Source organism: Salvia hispanica, chromosome 3 (genome assembly GCF_023119035.1).
Source record: "Salvia hispanica cultivar TCC Black 2014 chromosome 3, UniMelb_Shisp_WGS_1.0, whole genome shotgun sequence".
NCBI classification, from domain to species: domain Eukaryota; kingdom Viridiplantae; phylum Streptophyta; class Magnoliopsida; order Lamiales; family Lamiaceae; genus Salvia; species Salvia hispanica.
In genome coordinates this window covers 44,385,723-44,408,315 of record NC_062967.1, presented here as the reverse complement: position 1 = coordinate 44,408,315, position 22,593 = coordinate 44,385,723, and the positions used below count along the sequence as shown (strand labels likewise).

The following is a 22,593-nucleotide window of genomic DNA, read 5'->3' as shown; positions in this document are numbered from 1 at the left end:
GATGAGTCAGTAATTGATCATCTATGAGACTAAATATATATTATTAATAATCTAAAAATATACTATTAAAGGTTGAAGTAACTTAAGTACATATAAACTTTATTAATTCGAATTCCACTAATGACTTGTCATTTAAGTCGAATGCAACTTCATTCAATATTTTTATCTTTTTTAAAAATTCTAAAGAGAACTCAAATAAATAATCAACAAGTACTTTCTTATATTAAATATAAAAATAATTTACTAAATGGTGAGGTGTTTTTTAGAATTTTCATATATGAAGACTGTGACCTAAATTACTTAATAAATAGATAAATTAAATAAATCTTGAACTAAATACTCACGCATGCATTTGAATTGACGATTACTCAGTTTGACTTGGCCAATAAATATTTATGAAATAAACCAATCCTAAACTAAATACCCACACATGCATATTGATTACGATTACGATTACTCAGTCTGACTTGGCCATATTTCATATTTTGTTGAAATTATCCATTTTTTATGACAGATATTAGTGAAATTAACCTATCCTAAACTAAATATTCACACATTGATGATGACTTGGCCAATATTAAAATTTTATCCAAAATATCCATTTATATGCGGCAAATATTAAGGAAATAAACCAATTTATTTACCAAAAACTGACCCATGGAATCTTGGCGCCTTCTTATAAAATCCCCTTTCCGCGAGTTATTAAATATACATTCAGAGCTGTTGGTGAGTTTCAAATTCGATAGTTCGAATCGAAGCTACATACATTATTTAATTTTTAGTTTTACAATTTTATGGCTGCGGGCGATAGCAACGGCGACAAATCGGTGAAGGCGAATCGACGACAGCTCTTGCATAATCCTGGATTGTCGCTTGAGTGGAAGCCCCATGAAGATTCGGTGCTGGAAGATTTGCTGGAAAAGTAAGCTTCTCCTTTTCTTAGTTTCGTTTTTCGTTTTGTGAATGTGATGATGTAGTTGCTATGTGTTTTGATGCGTGTTTTCTAGCTATTGGATTGTTGTTCGCAATTTCGCATTATGTAGCAGGGTTTACTTGAATTTGAGAAGGTGAAATTGTTGAAGTAGTGATGGTTTTGATGTTATGGACGTATAATGCCATTTAACGGGGAATTGGTTGGTTAATTGCTGATTGTTTTTCGATTTACTGTATCTAGGCCGAGTTGAATTTGATCTATTTCACTTTTCAGAATGTAATCAGGCTAAAACTAGGAATAATGTGTGAAAACATTACTGCAAATTTGTTTAATACACACTCAAGGTTATAGTTGTTTTACTTACTGCACAGAAATTGCTGTTATACTTATCATTTACCTGCTGCAGATATGCCTCAGAAAGCACACCTACCGTTTATGTTAGAATCGCTCATGCTTTAAGAAGCAAGACAGTTCGGGATGTTGTATTACGCTGCATATGGATGAAAGTGAGATATCATTCCCTTCAATAAAGTTTCTATATTGCATGATGACTGATCTACACTTAGTTCCCACTAATTCATGAATCTATTTGAAGAAGGAATTATAAACTGAAATCCAAATTAATGTGTTTATAGAATCTCCTTTCTTCAATTTTTGCACAATTTATGATGATGTTGATCAAAGAAGAGGCAACTTTTGTTGATCTGATTTACGTTACTGCTAACGTGTATGGTTTCCTGTTCTGCAGAAAAAGCAGAATGGCAAGAGAAAGAAAGAGGATATTGGTTCATCGAGGAAAAATGAAGGCAAAAAGGTACATGTAATTATCAGCTTGTAATGGATATTCATCAATATACTTATATTTATAATCTGTTGAACTGATCTAACTCATATTCTCGCACAATTTGGAAATTTCAGGAAAAAGGTTCAGATGCATTGCTGGAATCATCTCAAGTAGCAAACCTCGTCAATGGACTTGAAGTGATGTCAGTGGACGTGGACAGTGTTGACAGATTGAATGGTTGGTATTACAGTATATGCCGTTATGTTTCGCTTACTCATGTAGAAAGAAAATAAAGCTTTTAGTATGGATTCACTTGAAAATTAATTCTTACTTGGTGTTGATTTTTCTTGAGTTCTTGTTGACATTAGTTTTCTTTCAGAACATTTACATCTCTACAAACAATATTGACCGTTGAAACTTGTGAATTTCAGCTATCGATGATCCTGCTAGACAGATTCTCAGGAATAATGCTTGGGCGTTGGATCAAATTTCAAACAACTTGTCTGCTTGCAAGGTACTTGCAGTTTCAGTGCCTTCAGTGTTGAACTAACCAAAGTATTATTCTTCATTCATGTGTTGATTAACATGATTTGTAGCTTTTCTAATTTGAAGTATATGGATTATGATTATGACTACTACTCTATCATTGTATGATTGTATCCATGAATTTGTTTGCCTTCTAAAATAGTGATGAAACGGCACAAAGCTGCTCGCTAGAACGATAATACTGACTACATCATGGTTGCCTATTTTGTGCAGCTTCGTGAGAACATCCGCCTCTTCACTGAAGCCCGAGCTAATATCAATTTAATCTTAAAAGAGTACGTCCAAAAGCCCCGAGGTGATATCAATTCAATCTTAAAAGAGTAAGTCCAAAAGCAGTCTACTACTCATCTATTATTTTGATTGATCCTTGTGACATTGTAATGAATCTGAAAGGTGTTTTTGTGCAGTTTGAGGCTGGAAGACACGGAAGAATCTAAGCAGTGGATGCCGCGTTTCCAGTCAAGCTGAACGACGACCTGGCCAACTCCATTCTCCCTCCCTTGAACACAGATGATGATCTTAGGTTTCACTAGTTTATATTAGTACTTCATTATGCACAATAGGTTCATTTATTATCCATAATATTACTTTTACTGCAAGAATAAAGTTTTGTAAACACTAAAACAGTGTTTAGAATTGGATTCGTGAAGGGTTATTTAATCGAATGGAAAACTGAATTTCGGATTTATCTAGCTGTAGATCCATTGAGAATTTAATCCATGGGAACATTTTGCACGCAAAGTAATGATATTATAATAGCAGTATAATTCATTTTTTGCTTCTCAATTTTGAAACTGATCCCGGTGTGGCAGCTCTGCCCCATCCATCCCTTTTGTTCAACCCTAATTTTATAGACCATATTATTATTATTAGTAATAATATAAAAATTATTAAAAGTTGAAGTAAATTCATATGAAATTTATTAATTTATTTTAATCCATATGGGATTAAGTTGTAAGATTATTTTCATCAGGGATGATGATTATGATTTATTTTCTTATAATTTATCCATTTAGGATTAAAATGTGAGATTTATTCTAATGAATCAAACATAATATATATTCAATTATTAAATATAATATATTTTTTTGGTAATTAGCAAGGGTATCCACCGGCAGTCCCAATGACTATTCTCCGCGCTGATTTGTAGGCACCTCAATTGGTGAAACAGCTGATCCAAGGATAAAAATAATATTTTTAATAGAACGGATCCTAGTGCAAATTTAATCAATATCGTTATCTTTTTGGTTAAGGAGTTTACTTGAAAAATCGATAGTGGCAATTATGATGTATGTCTACTTTCCTACATAAAAGAAAAGTCCGAAGAGAACCTAAATAAAAATTTAATCTTTTCTTATATCGAATATAGTAATTTTTTTTACTAAATGATGAGGTGTTCTGTAGAATTTTCTTCTATGAAGACTGTGTCCTTAAATCACAATATAGATTCAATGCAAATTTTAATACTAATGCATTATTTCTTCAATTAAGTATCATGCATGACAAATGGTCAATTTTTTAAAGAGAGTATTATCAATATAATAGAAATGGTAAATAAATCAATGCATTTAGGTGATATTAGGTGGTTTGACGAATTAAATAAAATTGAGTTATTTTAATGTTATTCAGTTGGATCTATCAATTTCAGTATTTAACTTTAAGATAATAGATTAGTGTTCATTTACAATTTGATTCGCTGATAAAATTACAAGCAGCTGCCTTAAATCAGTAGCATTTGTAAAAAAAAGTTTTAATTTGGTGTTTGCAGTGCCTCCATCTCCATGAGAAGGATATGATTCGGAAATCCGTGTTTTTGATTGCCTGTCCACGCTAATCACACTAATTTAGCGAGAGCCCGTCGTTTGTCAAGAATAAGCTTGGTCACGTATAATAAATTAGTTAAAATTGATAAATAATCTCCCTCCGTCCGCTACCAGGAGTCACATTTCTTGGCGGCACGAATTTCAACAAATATTAAGAAAAGTAGGTGGCAAAAAGTAAGTGGAATAATGGTTCTACTTGTATATATTAGTTTTAAATGAAATGTATGCGGAATGAGTTAGTGGAATGAGGAGTCCTATTATCATTTATGGTAAAAAAGAACCAGGACTCCTATTCGCGGGCAGACTAAAATAAAAAAATAAGATTCCTATTCGCGGACGGAGGGAGTAGTCCGTGAATTGAGCATCCGATGCTCACAATAAAGAAACCCTAAATAGGACTTATATTCGCGGACGAAGGGAGTAGTAAAGTAAATATTTAGCATCCAATGCTCATAATATAATATAATAAAAAAAGCAAAAAAGTAAAAGCAATAATAATGTAGAAAAGCCCTCCGTTCCGCGGTAATGGAAAGGAAGAATAAAGTATGAAATGAAAAAGATAGACAGATAGAGAAAATAAAGTAAAAGACAATAAAGTAAGTGAGAAGAAATATGTTGACTTTTACTAAAAAAGAAAATGACTCCACTACTATAAATATACCAAGATGGTATAATGACTTCACTATTATAGAAATGGAGAGAATACTATTTATCCACTTTAACTATTTATTGTGATATTTTTAAAACAAGTGAAAAAAAAAGCAACTTAACTTTTTTAGAATATTGTTTTAACTAAATATTTTTATTACTTTTGTTTTGCAGCCGAAGTTTACATATTTTAGTTTAACTAGTTGGAAATTTTAATATCTAGGTCCTTCAATAGAACAGCATTTAGTGATGTAAGTGATTTAAATAAAATTGTATTAATGAGTTAAATAAAAGAAGAATAAAGTAGGAAATGAAAAAGATAGATAGATGAAAGAGAATAAAGTAAGATAAAGTAAAGTAACTTAGAAGAAATTTGTTGACTTTTATAAAAAAGAAAATAATTTTACTACTATGGAATGTACCAAAATGATATAATGACTTTGCTACTATGAAACGGAGGAAGTACTATTTATCAATTTTAACTATTTATTGTTATATTTTTAAAACGAATGAAAAAAGAAGCGACTTAATCTTCTTGGATCAGTATAATATTACTTTAATTAAATATTTTTATTACTGTTGTTTTGCAGCTGAAGTCTACATATTTTAGTTTAACTAGTTGGAAATTTTAATATCTAGGTCCTTCAATGGCATTTTAGTGATGTAAATGAAGTCTACGCACTTTAATATTGTTAGCTCAAGTTGTATCTTTAAAATTGAATTCATTCATCAATTAGCATTCGAAGTTATTAGTCAACTGAATTATGATAAAAAGGCAATATCCGTATAACAACCACACAAATAATAATCAATAATTAAGATATTTAAACAATAAAGAAGATGGTCAAGCATGACACCTAGCTACCAAACTCAAAGGAAATAAACATATCCCAAATGATTACAATCCAAATGCTAAATCAATCAACCACTCCAATTATTTTGAAAAAAATAAAATTATCAGACAGCGCAAACACATCCACCTCTGTTTATTAATCCCTCCTGTCAAAGGTCAAAACTTTACATTTTCTTACTTTATTATTTTAATTTCCTAAAAACCACTTTCATAAAATGATAAACATGCTTCGTTAAAATTGGGATTGGGCAAGAATCGCAAGATGCACATTAGACATGACAGAATATGTGACGTGCACTTCTTTTCAATTGATTTGTTTTCTCTGAAACAGAATTAGCTAATTTTAAGGAATATGCAAAATAACAAAAATGGTCTATTTTAATAAAATAGGAGTATAATGTAATTGAATGTTCGTATGTAATTAAAAAAAATGTGGTCACTATAAGACATGGCAAATTTTAAGCCTATGGCTTAACTAAATTTAGAGAGAAAATTTAATGGAATATGAGTCTTATTTGTATAAAATAATTTTTGTAATAAAATATAAATAAAATGAGTTGATAGAATATTGGGTTTACTTATCAAAATTGAAAGTGAAATGAGACACTTAATTACAAACGAATGGAAAGGAAATGCTCCTCCCGTCTATAAAAATAGATTAGTTTTGCTATTTTGGATCGTCCACCAAAATTAGACTAATTATAAAAATGAAAAGTTTTAAATCAGTACTAACCTTATACATTATTTTAAACATGGACTCACAATTAATCCACTAACATTACTTATATCATATTCTCTCTCTCTTAATTCATTAATTGCACAAAATCCTTGCTGTTTATAACTTTGTCTATTTTTTTTGAATGAAAGGAGCATGAAACATTTATCCCAGAGAGTATAAAAGAATTCATATGATGGCAACAAGCTAATTTCATCATTAAATAAATGTTAACGGTAGCTGAAGCCTGAACTTTAAAAATTATATAAAATTATAAACATTTAAATGACAACTTTGCATTAATTTTGATCAATCTTATAATTTTTCAAATATGAATATAGAATTTGAAATTGAATCAACCGTTTCAGATTAATCAGCAGCTGTATTAATCGATGTCGTTTCATTTAATACTTAAAATAGAATAATATTATTTTATTATCATATCATATTTAATTGTCATATCAATTTCGATTTTAACCATGAAAAGATCATAGCCAAAATTATAAAAAGAAATTATTACAGTCAATTTCAACAACTGATCAAAACTTATCACAGAACTGTAATTTAAATAAAAATTATTACTCCCTCCGTTCAAAGTAGATGTCACATTTAGTGATTGACATGAGATTTTAAGAGATGTTGTTTTATGGGTTAAGTGTAAAAGAGAAAATAATATATTTATTTTAATGTGAGAGAGAATTTTTTGGAAATAGGAAAATATGATATTTATTTGGAAAAAACTAAAAAGGAAAGTATGACATCTATTATGTGACGGAAGAAATACTTAAATGTACATAATTTAATTTATTGTCTCTAGTCCTATCTAATTTCATGTTTAAATGAAAACTTACTGTATATTAAAATGTTTTATGCCATATATTCTCTCTAGCCCTGTCAATGAATGGATTTTGTGTAATGCATAATTAGAATTAATCTCAATACTCGTAACTTGCATTAAACATTTATTCTTTATTACACATGGAGTAATATTTTCCGGTTGATATTTTTATTAAATAAAATAAAAAAATTTCATGATTACGCCTTTACTACGATAAGTCGATAACTATATACGTACTAGTTTGCTTGGTTAAATAGTTGGTATAAAAGATAGAGATATAGTATAATCTTTTTAAATTCCATTTATTAGAGTTCCATATCTCAAAATTATTGAGATATGTACATAATCTTTAGTAAGGATATTGAGTTAAATTTGAATTTCCTAAATTTACGAGCGGATCGTAATTAATAATGAATTTATATATATAAAAATACATTAGTCAAATTCAAATATAATTATGGAAAAGAAGAATAAATGCATTTGAGGAAATAGGAAAACCGACATGTATTGAAAGCAGTATCTGTCAAGGAAGCTGTGAAAAACGACAACTGCTCTCTTCCTCTCTCCATTGCTAAAGGGGCCTACGAAAAATTCTTTAACTCGCACAAATTTCAAGAATCAAATGGTGGCGCCATGTAATTTGGTGGATTGATGTCTGATGATGATGAGTGGAAGTGCAAGCGCTGCGGGAGAAAGGGAAAAAAGCCCCTCTTTTTTCGCCTCAGGAAGAAGAAGAAACTGCTTCACAAGAAGCTGAAACAGAGTGGCATTTGTCGACAGCCCAAAACGGTCAATTCTTCCGGTGAGTCACCCACCAGTGATCCTAATAGTCCCCGCTTTACTTTTGACGACTTGAGACTTCTTATTGAAACTAATGATTTTTATTCCCAACACTGCAATCCCCATTTGGATGCCTGATCGATCAATTTAGGAAATCCCCAATTCTGCAAATTGTTTCTTTGGATATAATCTTAAATTAATCATGTCCTGTTTTGGCTATCTTCTCTCAATATTTTCAATGAATTATTGTGATGTATTTGGTTTGGTTCGATGATGTGTGTTGGGGTCTTTGGTTTGGTCTGATCGTGTTGAAGTACATTGAGGAGAAAGTTCTTCAATCAAATTTCCAAGGGATTGTTGTTTCAAGATTGATTAAATTATGCATGTTTAAATTAAACTTGTTGCAGGAGTTTACTTTTAAGTACTCCCTCCATCCCGATGTCACACTTCCTTTTTGCACTCGTTTTTGGAAAAATGATACTCCTATAGAAGTGTTTTCTCTACATTATTCTCTGTTTTACTTTACTTACTCCACTTTAACTATTCCCTCTATCTCACTTTAGGAGTCCTGGTTGACCATTTTTGGATATCCCACTTTAAGAGTCTTGGTTGAATATGCCATAAATAGTAATGAGCCCCACATTCCACTAACCTTTTTCCAATTACATTTTATTATAAAACTAATATATAAAAGTAGGACCCACATTCCATTGTCTTTTTCACCCACTTTCCTTTACATTTCTTAAAATCCGTGCAACTCAAATGGAACTCCTGAAGTGGGACAGAGGGAGTATTATTTTTCCAAAACGAGTGCAAAAGACGGAGGGAGTATAAGTTTCGATGGATATAAAAAGTATAGGCTAATCCACTATTTAATAGTAGTATGGTAGATTGGAACTTTGAGATATGCCAAGCCCCTTGATAGTTCGTAGATGTGTACACTCATTTTTATCAGTTTCTCTGTGCCTCTTTCCGGCCTTGCGAATCCTTAACGAAACTAAAGAATGGTATTGCATATTTTGTGATGCTCATGGTTCATTTATGGACATTTTACTGTCCATATGATCATACCAAGCTTATGGAAGGCTATTTCCAAAGATTTCAAAGATTCTGAATCTGATTTGTAAGTCAGGGGCACACCATTCGGACTTGATTGAAGCTTGATTACTGTGTCTGTTTATCCAATTCATTTCCAATGAGTAGTGTTTTGAGTCATATCCTCTTTTTCCATCGTTTTTTTCACTAGCTGTCGTAAGAGATCACATAGTCTAGCATCCCCCAACATTCAGGATAGGTGGCTGTAGCACGACATATCCAAACTTGGTCTCTTGATTGCGTGTGAATCTTCTTCTTCATAGTACATGTTGGAGTTGTTATGAATTGATAAACAGCGAAGCTCTTGAAACAAGAAGAATAATAAGTAGTAACAGAATTTTTTATATTTTAGTTTAACTATTTTTACTCTTAGACTAATGTCATTTACGTTTATCTCCTTGTGTCATCTTGTTTACATTGCTTGTTTTGCTTAAATAGATGAAGGAAGACTGTAGTATGACTTTTTGCTGATGGATTTCTATTGTAGTTGTTTTTACTCTCAAGTGAAATGCTTCCACCGATAATCTTAGTTAGTACTCCCTCCGTCCCATTAAATATGCAACATTTGTGAATTGACACATGTTTTTATGTAGGGTTGTTTTGTGAGTTAATGTAGGGTTGGTAAAGTAAGATGGATGAAAAAATAGAGATAGAGATATTTCCATTTTAGGAAATGTTTTATTTTTAGTGGGACAAACTAAAAAGAAAAACGTTTCATTTCTAATGGGACAGATGGAGTATAACATTCTTTATTTTTTCTTTCTATAAGATTGTATTGTCCCTGTGTACATTTATCCGTCCGTCTAAAGAGAAATGGAAAAGAAAAGAAGTAAAAACTAGTGAAATCTCGTTATACAATAGACATTTATTTACCAGGGGCAGTTTTTACACAAATTATGCCTATGGGAAAATGAATTTCAATGTTGGTCTTGGACCACACACTTGGTAGCATGAGTAGTGCTGTTGGTATCTGCAGTTTCCCCTCTAAGCTGGTAGGAAAAATTATCAATTAAATCACAATTTTTGGTTGACTACTAGTACAATTTATAAAATTAGCTAATTAAATCATAACTTATGATATTATTGCAATTATCCCATAACTAAAATTTTCAGTTAGTACGTGGCATTATTTAGAGAAATGGTATTTATGTGGCATTATGATAGGTCTTACATAATTAAAAAAATTAATGGAATAATTGAACCAAGAACGTTTGAAAAAAAATTCTAAATCTGAAAATGATGGAATGAAAAAGGCATCGTTTTGAGGGGTGTTGAGACGACGTCGTTTTAAATAAACGACGCTTATGTCCGCAAAACACGGGCACCTACGTCACCATATATTTATTGCAAAAGTTGCAAAGTTGATTATATAAGGATTGATAACATAATGTAGGGTTGATTAAATATTGTGGCCGATATTTTTAGCCAAAGTTCAAAATGAAATGACGATCTTAGCCAAAATAGGCTGTTATAATGTTGGAAAAATAAGAATAAATGGGCGCCCACTATTTATTATAGTGGAGTTCTTAGGTTACATTCAATATTGTAGAGTTCTTAGTAATGTAAAGTTCCAAACTTCATTTATTGGTGTACTTGAAGAGTCTTAAATTTCCCTATAAATACTAGAGTGATGAGCAGATCAAACATACAAGAAACATACAAACATATTTCTCTCTACTTTCTACTTCCAATATGCCTTATCAATCTCTCTATACCTCTCTCAATTACCATCTTTAAGATGGTTTTAGAGCAGGAAAAATCAGTTTGGGACTCAGAACAATGTCATCATAGTCCCGCGCATACCCTTCTCAGCCTTTTTTTAAATCTGCCAAACCAACACAAACCCAACCATGTCAAATTTTGACGCAGAAAATATAAAACCAATCCTAGCTGAAACCATGGTAGATTTTGCGGAACAATTTGCCTAATTCATGAACTTCATGAATAAATCCGGAAACAAGTTCGAAACCTCCCCAAAACAGCCACAACATCACCTGGAGTCTTTGGGAGAAATCAACCTAAAAGATAAACTTAATGGAGATAATTATCCTCTTTGGGTCAATCTGATGGAAAGAGCCATAGGGGAAAAGGAGCCGACTTCTCACATTGCTGGAGGTTCAGAACCCCCTCATTCTGATGATCCCGACTACTCAAAATGGCAGCAACGAGATCGCTGCTGCTTTAATTGGATCATCAGTAACCTCGAATCCAGTTTGGTAAATGAAGTGTCACAATACAAGACAATCGAAGATCTGAGGGAAGGTCTGGCGGTCACATACGGGAGTGGAGCACATCCATTTCAAGTGCATGACTTGCACTGGCAATCAATGGCGATGAAGCAAGGAGATTTATGTTTGGAAGCCCTCTAGAACAAATTCCATGATACGTGGATATCCGTTGATACCAGAGATCCCAATCCCATGGATAGTCCAAAAAGCATCGACAAATACAACAAGGTGACCCAAAAACGCATACTTTATCAATTCATATGGGCACCAGTTGAGAAATATGACAAAATCAGACAGAGGTACTCAACCAAGATCCCTTATACCGACCGTCGACAAAGCTTACGGAATGGTGAGAAGAGAGACAGTCAACGAAAAGGAGCTCAAACCAGAGACCGACCAATCTGAAATCACCACAGGGCTAGACGCATTTGACCGGAGCCAACCATTCCCTCCACAGGTGATCAAATTCACCACAAATTGGAGACAGGAAAAAGACTAGAGCAAATTAACTTGCTCACACTATGGGAAAGAGGTACTTACAGAAAACATGCTTCCACCTCCATGGATATCCCGAGTAGTGGCACAAAATGAAATGTGCAAGACAGAATGGGAAGCGCGGTGGTGGAAGTGGCGGTGGAAAGGCATTAGCGGCAGTGGGGTGGGTGGGGGGGGAGGGTTGACAGAGCCACCTACACCGACGGATTGATGGGCGGTGTTTGTAATCCCTCCGCGCCACCTCCACCTTCTCCCCACCTCTACATCTCAACGGCGACGACGTAGTCGTCAACGCACCCAAAGGTGGGGGGAATCCAGCCAACACGACCAAAGCATCGGTCGCAACTAGGGGTGGCAAATCGTGCGTGTCGGGTCGTTATCGTGTCGACACGATAACGACACGAACACGATAACAACAAACACGAACACGACCCGTTAAAAAAACCTCAAATACGAACACGAACACGACCCGCTACCCTCAGACACGAACACGACACGAACCCATTAACGACACGAACCGTTTCGGGTCAACACGACACGAACACGACACGAACCCATTAATGACACGAAAATACGTATTGAAAAATGAAAATAATAAGAATAATAATATTAAAATATTATGTGTTAATAAGAATAATAATATTAAAATATTATGTGTTAACGGATAACACGAACACGACACGAACACGCATTGTTAACGGATAACACGAACCCGACACGAACACGACACGAAATTTTCGTGTCCTTAATGGGTCGACCCGATAAGGACACGAACACGATAAGCTCTGACCCAAACCTATTAATTTCGTGCCGGTTCGTGTCGTGTTAACGTGTCGTGTCAAAAATTGCCAACCCTAGTTGCAACCACCAAAAGCTGGACAGAAGGTAAAACTTGTTTAGTGACTAGGGTTCAGTGGCGGGTAAAGGCGGCACAGGTGACCGGGAAGGAGTAGGGTTCTAGTCGAAGTAGCCCTCTCAAATGAGGCGGTAGGGTTGAAGGGGAGGCGAAAATCACAAAGGGGGCCGGGGCGGGGGCCGATAGGGTTGAATGGGGGAGGGTAGGATGTTTTTATCCAACCCTCATTTTGCAAAAAGGTCCCTCATGTTCCATTTTACCCCATAAACTACCACAGCTGGAAAATACCTCCCAACACCCCTCTCCCCAAGTCAAAATCTATGTTTCAATTTAAGGCCCAGTTGAGTTTAGTATGGCTATCACTTTTTGACACAACATGAAAACTTGACATAAATACATATGAATTTATTGGTTTTGGTCAAACCTTATGGGGTTAATATCATTATTGGGTTGACTCATTAGAAATCTAATAAATTTGGGTTTGGTTTGGAGTAGTTGGCTCGCCGAGAACGCAATCGCGTGCCGCGTGTCGTGGCCGTGCCCCATGCACCGTGGCCATGGACAGTCGTGGTCATGAGTGGTGTGTCGCGTGCCCCAGGCCCCGCGCCGTGTGCCACCTTCCCAGTGCCCCGTGCGCCATGTGTTGTGGCTGATGCCCACATCTTGATCTATCCCAAACGCGAGGCGTGTCCAGATATGTCCCGTCTAGGATAAAAGTTTGTAACCCTAGGTTATAGTCAAACCATAATAGTAAGCTTAATAGCCTTCACATGAATTGGACTAGGCCTCTAAATTAGTACCCAGTCCATGCATTTCAACCCACCTACATTCTCAACACTATATCATTGTAGCTCTCTCTTTCTCTGCATAGTCTTCTGTCGAAACTTTGCCCTCGCTATCATCTATTTCGCCGGAGCTCTGCTGCCAGGAGCGGACGCAGAAGTAAATAACGATAGGCTGTGATTTCTAAATTTTGTTTTAAAGTATATTTTTGAGTGTTTTAAATTATTTATAACGGCTTTTACATAATAATTTGCCTTAAATTTGGATAACTTATAAAAATTTATGAATGAAAAAAAACTCAAAATACAATTTTATTAAGGGCTTTAGCCCTACCCATTATATACATAGGTCCGCCCCTACTGCTAGTAATGCTACCAATTAAGAGACGAAACCGTTTTATCTTTGCGGACGACATGCCAATCTGATAGCACTACCGGGGCATATCTCGTCTTATGGAAAGATGACTCATCGACTCGGTTTACAGTTATATCTACGGTTTATAGTTTCTAATTTGTCTTTTCTGTTTCAATTTATTTGCGTGTAATTTCTCTAGTTTTCATTGGATTATATTACGTCATGCTAGTGTTTTATATATTTACACAGTTTTCACAACATTAAATACACATCAATCCTTTATGTATAAGTTTGATCTATATTGGGTGGCAAATAGTTACATGCACTCAACTAACGACGCATGACTTAGGAAAGAAACTGAAAACAAAACTTGAGAAGATAAGCAATGTGAACCAAGAGAAAAGATTGCTGACATCTTTGTGAAAGTTGGAGAATCGTTCTAATGTTATTCCAAAAAGGAAACAAACATAAGATAATGAGGATATATAACTTCTGCAATAGTAGATGAATCGTGACGATACACACTTCCTTCCCAATTGATCGTAATCAATGAAGACTAATCAATGTTGTGTGTGTGACGATTAAGCAAAATTAGGTAAAGCTCCTCCGACAAAGATTAGATAATTTACCAACTTTTGGCTTCACCTAATCATAAAAAACAATCTTTAAAAATAAGGTATTTATCTTAAACACAACATTTGTGCTTCCACCAACTACCATGTCATTTTCTTATAGCAATTTAATTTGCTTTCAAATTAAGTCAATGATTGTTCAATCCTACACTTATTTTGAGTCATTTTCGTGGCTTACTTTGGCAGTACTGTTTCGTTTTTCATTTAAATGCTCATCTTCTTCAACACCAAAGAAAAGGCACAGAGACTTCGATTTTTAATTGTCTAGTAAAATTTCATTCTCTCTCTCTCACCCACACACACACACTTTGCTTCTAGTCATGGCTGGTGCCGGTTCTGCTGTGGTGATGGTGGCTGTTATCATGCTTTGCAGCAGAGTTTTTGCTGATCCTGACTTGCTTCAAGATGTTTGTGTTGCTGATCTCACTTCTGGTACTTATCTTCTTACTCATTTTACCAACATTTTTGTTTGTTCCAAATTTGTCATAAAAAGAAATTGTTTCTTCTGTACGTCACTTGTTCTATCTTGTATGAGAAAATTATTTACTTTGTAGAATATGTTAAAATATAAAATTTAATTAGTAAAATTATATACTCCTCGCGTCCGACTGTGATACATTTTCTCTTTTAGGATGTTCTCTACTTTTTCTTTCTCTCTTATTTTATCTATTCACTTAACTCACAAAATAATAACATATCAAATTATGTGCTGAAAAATAAATATTCCATCTTAATAGAACGTGAGGAAGTATATTCCATAAAGTAAAAGCACCTTGTAAGTAATAAAGATAATGTTTCTATCTGTATCAATGATGCTAGTAAAAGCTGTCGGTCTCACCTCAACAACCAAATTTATTTCCTTCATTAATTATTAAAAATAGCATTACTAAACAGTAAACATGTTCATACATCTGTAGTTGCAATATTAATACATATAATAGATAAGCTTGAATTATAGAGAATACTCCAATACGTAAATATTTTGAACTACTTATTAGATAAGTAATTTATAACTACTCCCTCCTGTCCCAGACTCAGCTAAGATGATATTACCTTATTTTTCTGCACGTATTTTAGAAAAATGATATTAATAAATATTCAAAAATCATATTCAGTTATGGCACGATTTAAAAAACGTAAAGAAAAGTAAGTAAAATATGAGTCTCACTTATATATATTAGTTTTATAACAAAATATGAGTGGAAAAAGTTGGTGGAATGTAAGGCCTACTTACCATTTATGGTAAAAATAAAATAAGGCTCTTATTGTGGGACGGACCGAAATGACAAAACATGACTTATTGTGGGACGGAGGGAGTAGTTAACGTGGAGAGAAAGTAAGGTATGAAAGAGAATAATATAGAGGATGGTCTCTTCAACATTACTCTTACTTTTTTACTTTTGCTTTACTTTACCTATTTATTATATTTTCAAAACAAGAGAGAAAAGAAAATGTGTCATCTTAGACGGAGCATATAAAATATATTTTAGGGGAAAAAGAAATAGTACTATCATCCATTAATTTAGGGGGAAAAGACTCTAGTCGTCATTAAATGTATCATAGTTCTTTATTTAGACGATCCACAATAAATGTCCTATTTGACTTTTATTATTTTTTCTAAGTGGGTCCTACATTCTATTAACTCTTTTTATTCATAATTATTATAAAATAATTAAAATTAAATTAATATATATATAAAAGTGAAGTTCATATTCCACTAACTTTTTTCATTCACTTTCCTTCATAATGTTAAACAATTTCTTAAAACCCGCAATTTTCAAATATGAGACATTTAATGAGTACCAAAGAAAGGGAGTACTATGAGTTTCATTCTCATATTATCATGCGTTTAATAACTCAATTCCACTCATATTTTACTATAAAATTAATATACAAAGTATGACTATATATCTACTACTAACTTTTTTCAACTCATTTTATTTTACGTTTCTTAGAATCTGTGTCAAATAAAAGTGAACATACAATTTTTTTAATTTTAACAACAACGAAAGTAAATATTTTGATATGTATATTTGTATGAATGCAAATCTCTGTCTAAACAGAGTTGAAGGTGAACGGATATACATGCAAATCAAACGTAACCGCGGATGACTTCTTCTTCACCGGTCTATCAAAGAGCGGCGCCACCAACAACTCCTTCGGGTCAGCTGTGACCGGCGCCAACGTTCAGAAAATCCCGGGCCTCAACACCCTCGGCGTCTCCTTGGCCCGCATCGACTACGCCCCGGGCGGCCTCAACCCACCGCACACGCACCCACGCGCCACCGAGGTCGTGTTCGTGCTCAAAGGCGAGCTCGACGTCGGCTTCATCACCACCGCCAACGTCCTCATCTCCAAGTCCATCAAGGAAGGGGAGGTTTTCGTTTTCCCTAAAGGGCTAGTCCATTTTCAGAAGAACAACGGCGATTCCCCTGCGGCCGTTGTTGCCGCCTTCAACAGCCAGCTCCCAGGAACGCAGTCCATCGCCGCCACCTTGTTCGCTGCCACGCCACCGGTGCCGGATAATGTGCTCACCAAGGCGTTTCAGATTGGCACCAAGGAGGTTGATAAGATAAAGGGCAAGTTTGCACCAAAGAATTAATAATGTGTGGGTAGGTGAAATGGTGAATAATAATTTTTATTTCGATTTGGAGGCCTTGTTGTAATGGTAAAGTTCTTTCTAATGATTTGATTGAGAATAAACTAATAAAATTCCTTGTTAAGTATTTAATTTTCTAGCTAGTTCATTAATATTTTGAATTATGAGATTCATATTCTATTTTAAAGAAAACCTATATAAAATACAGAATACAAAAGTTTTGCATATAGGTATACCTTGAGCTATCAATTCTTATAGTACTTCAGAGCCAATTTCACTAACCTATAAAGTGCACAAAACGAATGTCTAAATAATTAGTATAACAATAGAGTAAAGTCCTTTTTTATCCTAAATATATGGCCGAAATACGAAGTTGGTCGAGAACATTTACTTTTTAAAAATCAACTCCTAAACAAATGAAATTGTCGTTGAAGTGATCATTTTTTTGAGTTTCTGTCAAAAACTAACGGTCAATAATGATATTTTGACCTAATAGAAACACAAATGGAGTAGTATGTTAATAATAAAGTTTGTGGAAAATACCGGAAGGGCAGCATACTCATCATCAGTTAGGCTATTTGCAAACTCTGAGTTCTCGAGAATTTGATCCAGTACCTTCAACATGTCCCCAGTGTCTGTGAATATCTTGTGGCATACAAAGCAGAAGAAGTTAGATCCTTTGGCTTGACATTTCAAGCAAGAAAAATAGGAATTACGAAGAAGGGTGTCACAACTTGTGCACATGGGACCAAGACCTTGCCTAAGTAATAAAAGGCTAAGATCTCCTGGAAGGAGGTATTTGCCAACGGCCCCCACCGCGTTACAGAACTCACTCTGGCTAACTTTTCTATCTCCGCTCCGACTATGTTTAGTGAACGGAAAAATTCATCAGTAAGTTTCTCGTCAGCTGCTCCTGCTCCATGGAAATATGCCTCAGCAACATTCCTAATATCCTCCATATCTCTTTCTCTCCAAAAATTTAATTGTCCAGTTCTATTTGAAAGATTATATATCATGATTGAATATGTAATTATGTTTTGGTCTCATTACTAATTACTACTACCTCCGTCTCTGAAAATTTGATACGGTTTACTATTTTGGTCCGTCCTTGAAAATTTGATACACTTCACTTTTACCAATTTTGATAGTGAACCCCATATTCCACTAACTCATTGCTACTCACATTTTATTATAAAACTAATATTTTAAAATAAAGACCCACATCCCACCAACTTTTTCAACTCACTTTCCATTACATTTCTTAAAACCCGTGTCGGGTCAAAGTGTAGCAAATTTTGGGGGACGGAGGAAGTAGCACGTATAAATCGATAGACTTAGAATATATAGGCATTCAGTATGGCTATTCATTTATTGTGAATAATTAAGTTGTTTATACCCATTCGATGCAATTTAGTGCTTGCAATTTTAATTCCAGATTGCCGTTGTGAAAGATGTCTAAATACGACTATGAAACGCAATTTCAATCAATTTTGGTGTTCCAGTTTTGTTTTGAGCATTATTTGTGAAATTAATTTGTTGTTGGTAGTTATTTTTGTTACTTTTGTCGCAATCATATAGGCACTATGATGTGAAGTCTCGACAAGTAATATTATTGTCATCATCTCATTTGTGAAGAAGGTCAACTTAAGTTTTCAATTACTAGTTCGTTAATGACTTTATTTTGCATAAAATATAAAATTTATATATAAAATTTGTTTCATCTATATCGATCTGTTATGTTTTCATTAGATTTATATCATTCTCCCTTCGGCCTTAAAAAATAGACAAATTTGTACATGACACATGTTTTAATGTCCAATTTGATAAAGTAAGAGAAAGATGGAAAAAAATAAAAAGAGAAAAGATAGTAAAAATAGTGTTAGTGGATCGTGGGTCCACATTATTAATGGTATGTAATTGGTTAAAAAAATTTTATATTAGATTTGGCCTAATTTTTTATGACAATCCAAAACGGTAAAACTAATTTAATTTTTCAGCGCAGAGTAAATTTTAATATTATACTATTAAATCGATCATATGTTTTTATTTTAAATAATTAAGAGACTACATATGCAGCACAGTTAATACTGCTTTATGATTGAGAAGAATCATTCTTGATTAAACCATAAGAGTTGACATTATTTAATTTAATTTATTTAACAAACTGCTAGTGTCTATATACGTATAGTATCTATTTTGTCCTAGTTGACATTATTTTAAATGAACAACTTATCGAGAAATATGTACAAGTTCAACACAAATGTGTAAAGTGTTCTGAAAACAATTTATAGAGGATATATGTAACATTGAAATGAAATAAATTTCCATTTACAAAAGACTATATTAAATTAACAGGAGACTTAATAATACTAATACTATCGAAGACTTAAATATAACATATAAGACTAAGTCTAAAAACATTGAAACTACTAATAAAAGACTTGGAAGGGAATATAGTAATAAAATACCATCACATTAATATCTGTGCAACGTTGAATGACCAAGTTCCTGCCATCTTGTTTTATTTGATGACAACTTGTATATTCCAAAAAAAAGAAGATTTATAAATAGTAAAGAAGGGGTAAATGCTTTCTTAGATTATGATTATACAAACATCTAGTATGACATAAGACGCTCAAGTGGATGATCGAAGACTCGGACGTTCATTGACTTAGCTCAGTTTTACTTTCTAAATATACATAAATACTACTACTAATGTGTGTTAAGAGAAACTGAACAACATGCAAACATCAATTTTGGTGATGATCGTGTTCATATTACCCACACTAGTACTTTCATCACAAAATTATCCCTTATCTATGCCCCACTGCGACGACAACTCTTGCGGCGACATACGCATTCCCTTCCCTTTCGGCACAACACAAGAATGCTACCTCACTATACAATTCTGGGTCACTTGCAACCGCACAGATGTCGATCATCCAAAGCTATTCTGGGGATTCGGAAGTCGAAATCACAGACATATACATGGACGGCCAGATGAGAGTGATGCACTACATAGCCAACGATTGTTACTACCGCAACGGCTCAAGTTCTTTCCACAACAACCCGTGGATCGATCTAGCTACTTATTTCACCGTCAATAATACTGCAAACAAGTTCACAATTGTGGGGTGTGATGCCTATGCCTTGGTTTCGGGAACTAGGCTCGAACGCAGCTTCACCACGGGCTGCACCGCCATGTGCAGTTCCGAGGCTGATCTCACGGAAGGGTCGTGTGCCGGAGTGGGATGCTGCCAGACTCCCATCCCCCAGAATGTGTCGAGGGTGGAAGTTGAGGTCAAGAGCTATTCCAACTATATCGATGTTTGGGATTTCAACAACTGTGGCTATGCTTTTGTTGTTCAGGACTCTGCCTTCAACTTCTCAAAGGATATCTTACTACCTTGTCAAATGTTAGGAAAGCTTCCTATGGTGGTTGACTGGGTTATCAGGAATGGCACGTGCGAAGAGGCCAAGACAGATGCCACCACCTATGCTTGCATCAGTGAAAACTCTGAGTGCTACAATCCCACAAACGGATATGGCTATCGCTGTCGCTGCGTGGGCGGATTTGAAGGAAACCCTTATCTACCTAAAGGATGTATAGGTGAAGTATTATTTTGCGCCAAATTATTTTCCCCTTGTTATGTAGTTGATGAATGACTAATCAACTAATGAACCTCTTTCTCTTTGTTTACAGATATTGATGAATGCGCAGATACGAATCATAATAATTGCACCATGAAGGAGTATTGCAATAATGAAGAAGGGACTTATACATGTTCATGTCCGGATAAACAAGATGGTGATGGAAGAGGTGAACATGGATGCATTCTTCCCCAAAAGAAGCACAATATGAAGATTGCATATGTCTTGATTGGTCATTATGAGAAGCCTCACCGGATATGGTCACCATTTTCAGCTCATCCGAGCTAGAGAAGGCGACAAATAACTTCCATGATAGTATGATCATTGGCCGAGGTGGCTTTGGCACCGTGTACAAAGGCGTGCTAGCAGACAAAAGAACAGTTGCCATAAAGAGATCTATAAGAGTTGATCTCACACAGATCGAGCAGTTCATCAACGAGGTAGTTGTTCTGTCTCAGATCAACCACAAGAATGTAGTTAGGTTGCTTGGTTGTTGCCTGGAGACTGATGTCCCCCTTTTGGTCTACGAGTTCATCAATAATGACACCCTTTCTTCCCACTTGCACAATAAGGCTAAGGCGCGCTTTCTTGATTGGAACACGCGTCTGAAGATTGCTACAGAAACTGCAGAGGTCCTCTCGTATCTGCACTCTTCAGCTTCTACCCCCATCATACATAGGGATGTCAAGCCGGATAACATTCTTTTAGACCATACTTTCACAGCAAAGGTGTCGGATTTTGGAGCTTCAAGGTTGGTTCCCGTTGATCTCGCACAACTATCCACGATGGTTCAAGGGACTTTCGGATACCTTGATCCTGAATACATGCAAACAAACCAGTTGACAGAGAAGAGCGATGTTTATAGTTTTGGAGTTGTTCTGTTGGAGCTAATTACAGGGCGAAGAGCATTGAGTTTTGATAGGCCGATAGAAGAGAAGAGTCTTGCCAACTATTTCCTTTCTGTACTCAAACAAGACCTCTTGTTTGAAATTCTTGATGAAAATATTGTAGGGTTGGAAAATATGGAGGAAATATCTGTTGTTTCTGTCCTCGCGAAAGAGTGTTTAAATGTAAGAGGCGAGGATAGGCCTAGTATGAAGGAGGTAGCGATGGAGCTCGAAGGGCTAATACTCGGAGGGAAGCACTCGTGGGCACGAATTAAAGTTCACGATGAAGAAGAGATGGAGTCGTTGATTAGAATTGATGATGGAATGAGTCACTTTGGTAATGGTGATATGAACTCAAGTGTGGGATATGACAGCATCTCTAGGGATCATATTCTTTTGCCAATGGATGGAGGAAGATGATATCATTTGAGTAATTTGGCATTAATTAAGTATGCATTTTCATTTTGAATCTTATGGAGAATACATAAGTTGTTTTTTTTTGCCATTCGGTGTAATTTAGTACTATACTTGTATACTTTGTCAAATGTATGTTGGAAAAAAATTTGAAAGATGTCTTATGCATGGAAATTATCAATTTTGAGGCCCACAATGTTTAGAAATAAATATAGTAGAATAATTTTGTGTTGTTTTTTTCTTACATTTGTCACAATCGTGCAACCACTATGATGTGAATCCTCAGCAATAGATTTTTTTACGTCATTTCATTTGTGAAGAAGGTCAACTTGGCTTTTTTCAATTAGTTCGATAATAAGGTCAAATTTTTTTTAATTTGTTCGATAACAAATTATTTAAGTGTTAGTTTGGTTTGAAGACCAAAATATAAATATATTTAAGTTTATTATCATTACCAATTATGATAAGGGTATTTCCCTTATCACGACGTCGGAGACGATAAACAAGAAGTCTCGGGAGGCGGAATCCTGTCAACTCAAGCTTAAACAAAGTGCATAAAATAAAATAGAAAGAGACGTAAATTCATATACATTCATTCTCTATTTATAATACTAATACTAACTTAATGAGCAAGACAACCAACATATGAAAAAGATATACAATTTCTAAATTATCTAA

General features: G+C 34.6%; 2 protein-coding genes and 1 pseudogene across 2 annotated transcripts; all 3 read left to right on the top strand.

Moving 5' to 3' along the window:
• The first annotated feature begins 732 nt into the window (after positions 1-732).
• On the top strand, positions 733-2,952 carry LOC125208878. Its single transcript, XM_048108376.1, has 7 exons — positions 733-922; positions 1,341-1,440; positions 1,683-1,748; positions 1,853-1,955; positions 2,150-2,232; positions 2,478-2,584; positions 2,672-2,952. The coding sequence occupies exons 1-7, from the start codon at positions 795-797 to the stop codon at positions 2,730-2,732; spliced, it is 648 nt and encodes a 215-aa protein (XP_047964333.1). The 5' UTR covers positions 733-794; the 3' UTR covers positions 2,733-2,952.
• Positions 2,953-14,580: 11,628 nt separating this feature from the next.
• LOC125216634 (germin-like protein 5-1) lies at positions 14,581-17,090 on the top strand. Its single transcript, XM_048118392.1, has 2 exons — positions 14,581-14,796; positions 16,428-17,090. The coding sequence occupies exons 1-2, from the start codon at positions 14,685-14,687 to the stop codon at positions 16,964-16,966; spliced, it is 651 nt and encodes a 216-aa protein (XP_047974349.1). The 5' UTR covers positions 14,581-14,684; the 3' UTR covers positions 16,967-17,090.
• Positions 17,091-19,704: 2,614 nt separating this feature from the next.
• Positions 19,705-22,020, top strand: LOC125210286 (annotated as a pseudogene).
• The last annotated feature ends 573 nt before the right edge of the window (positions 22,021-22,593 follow it).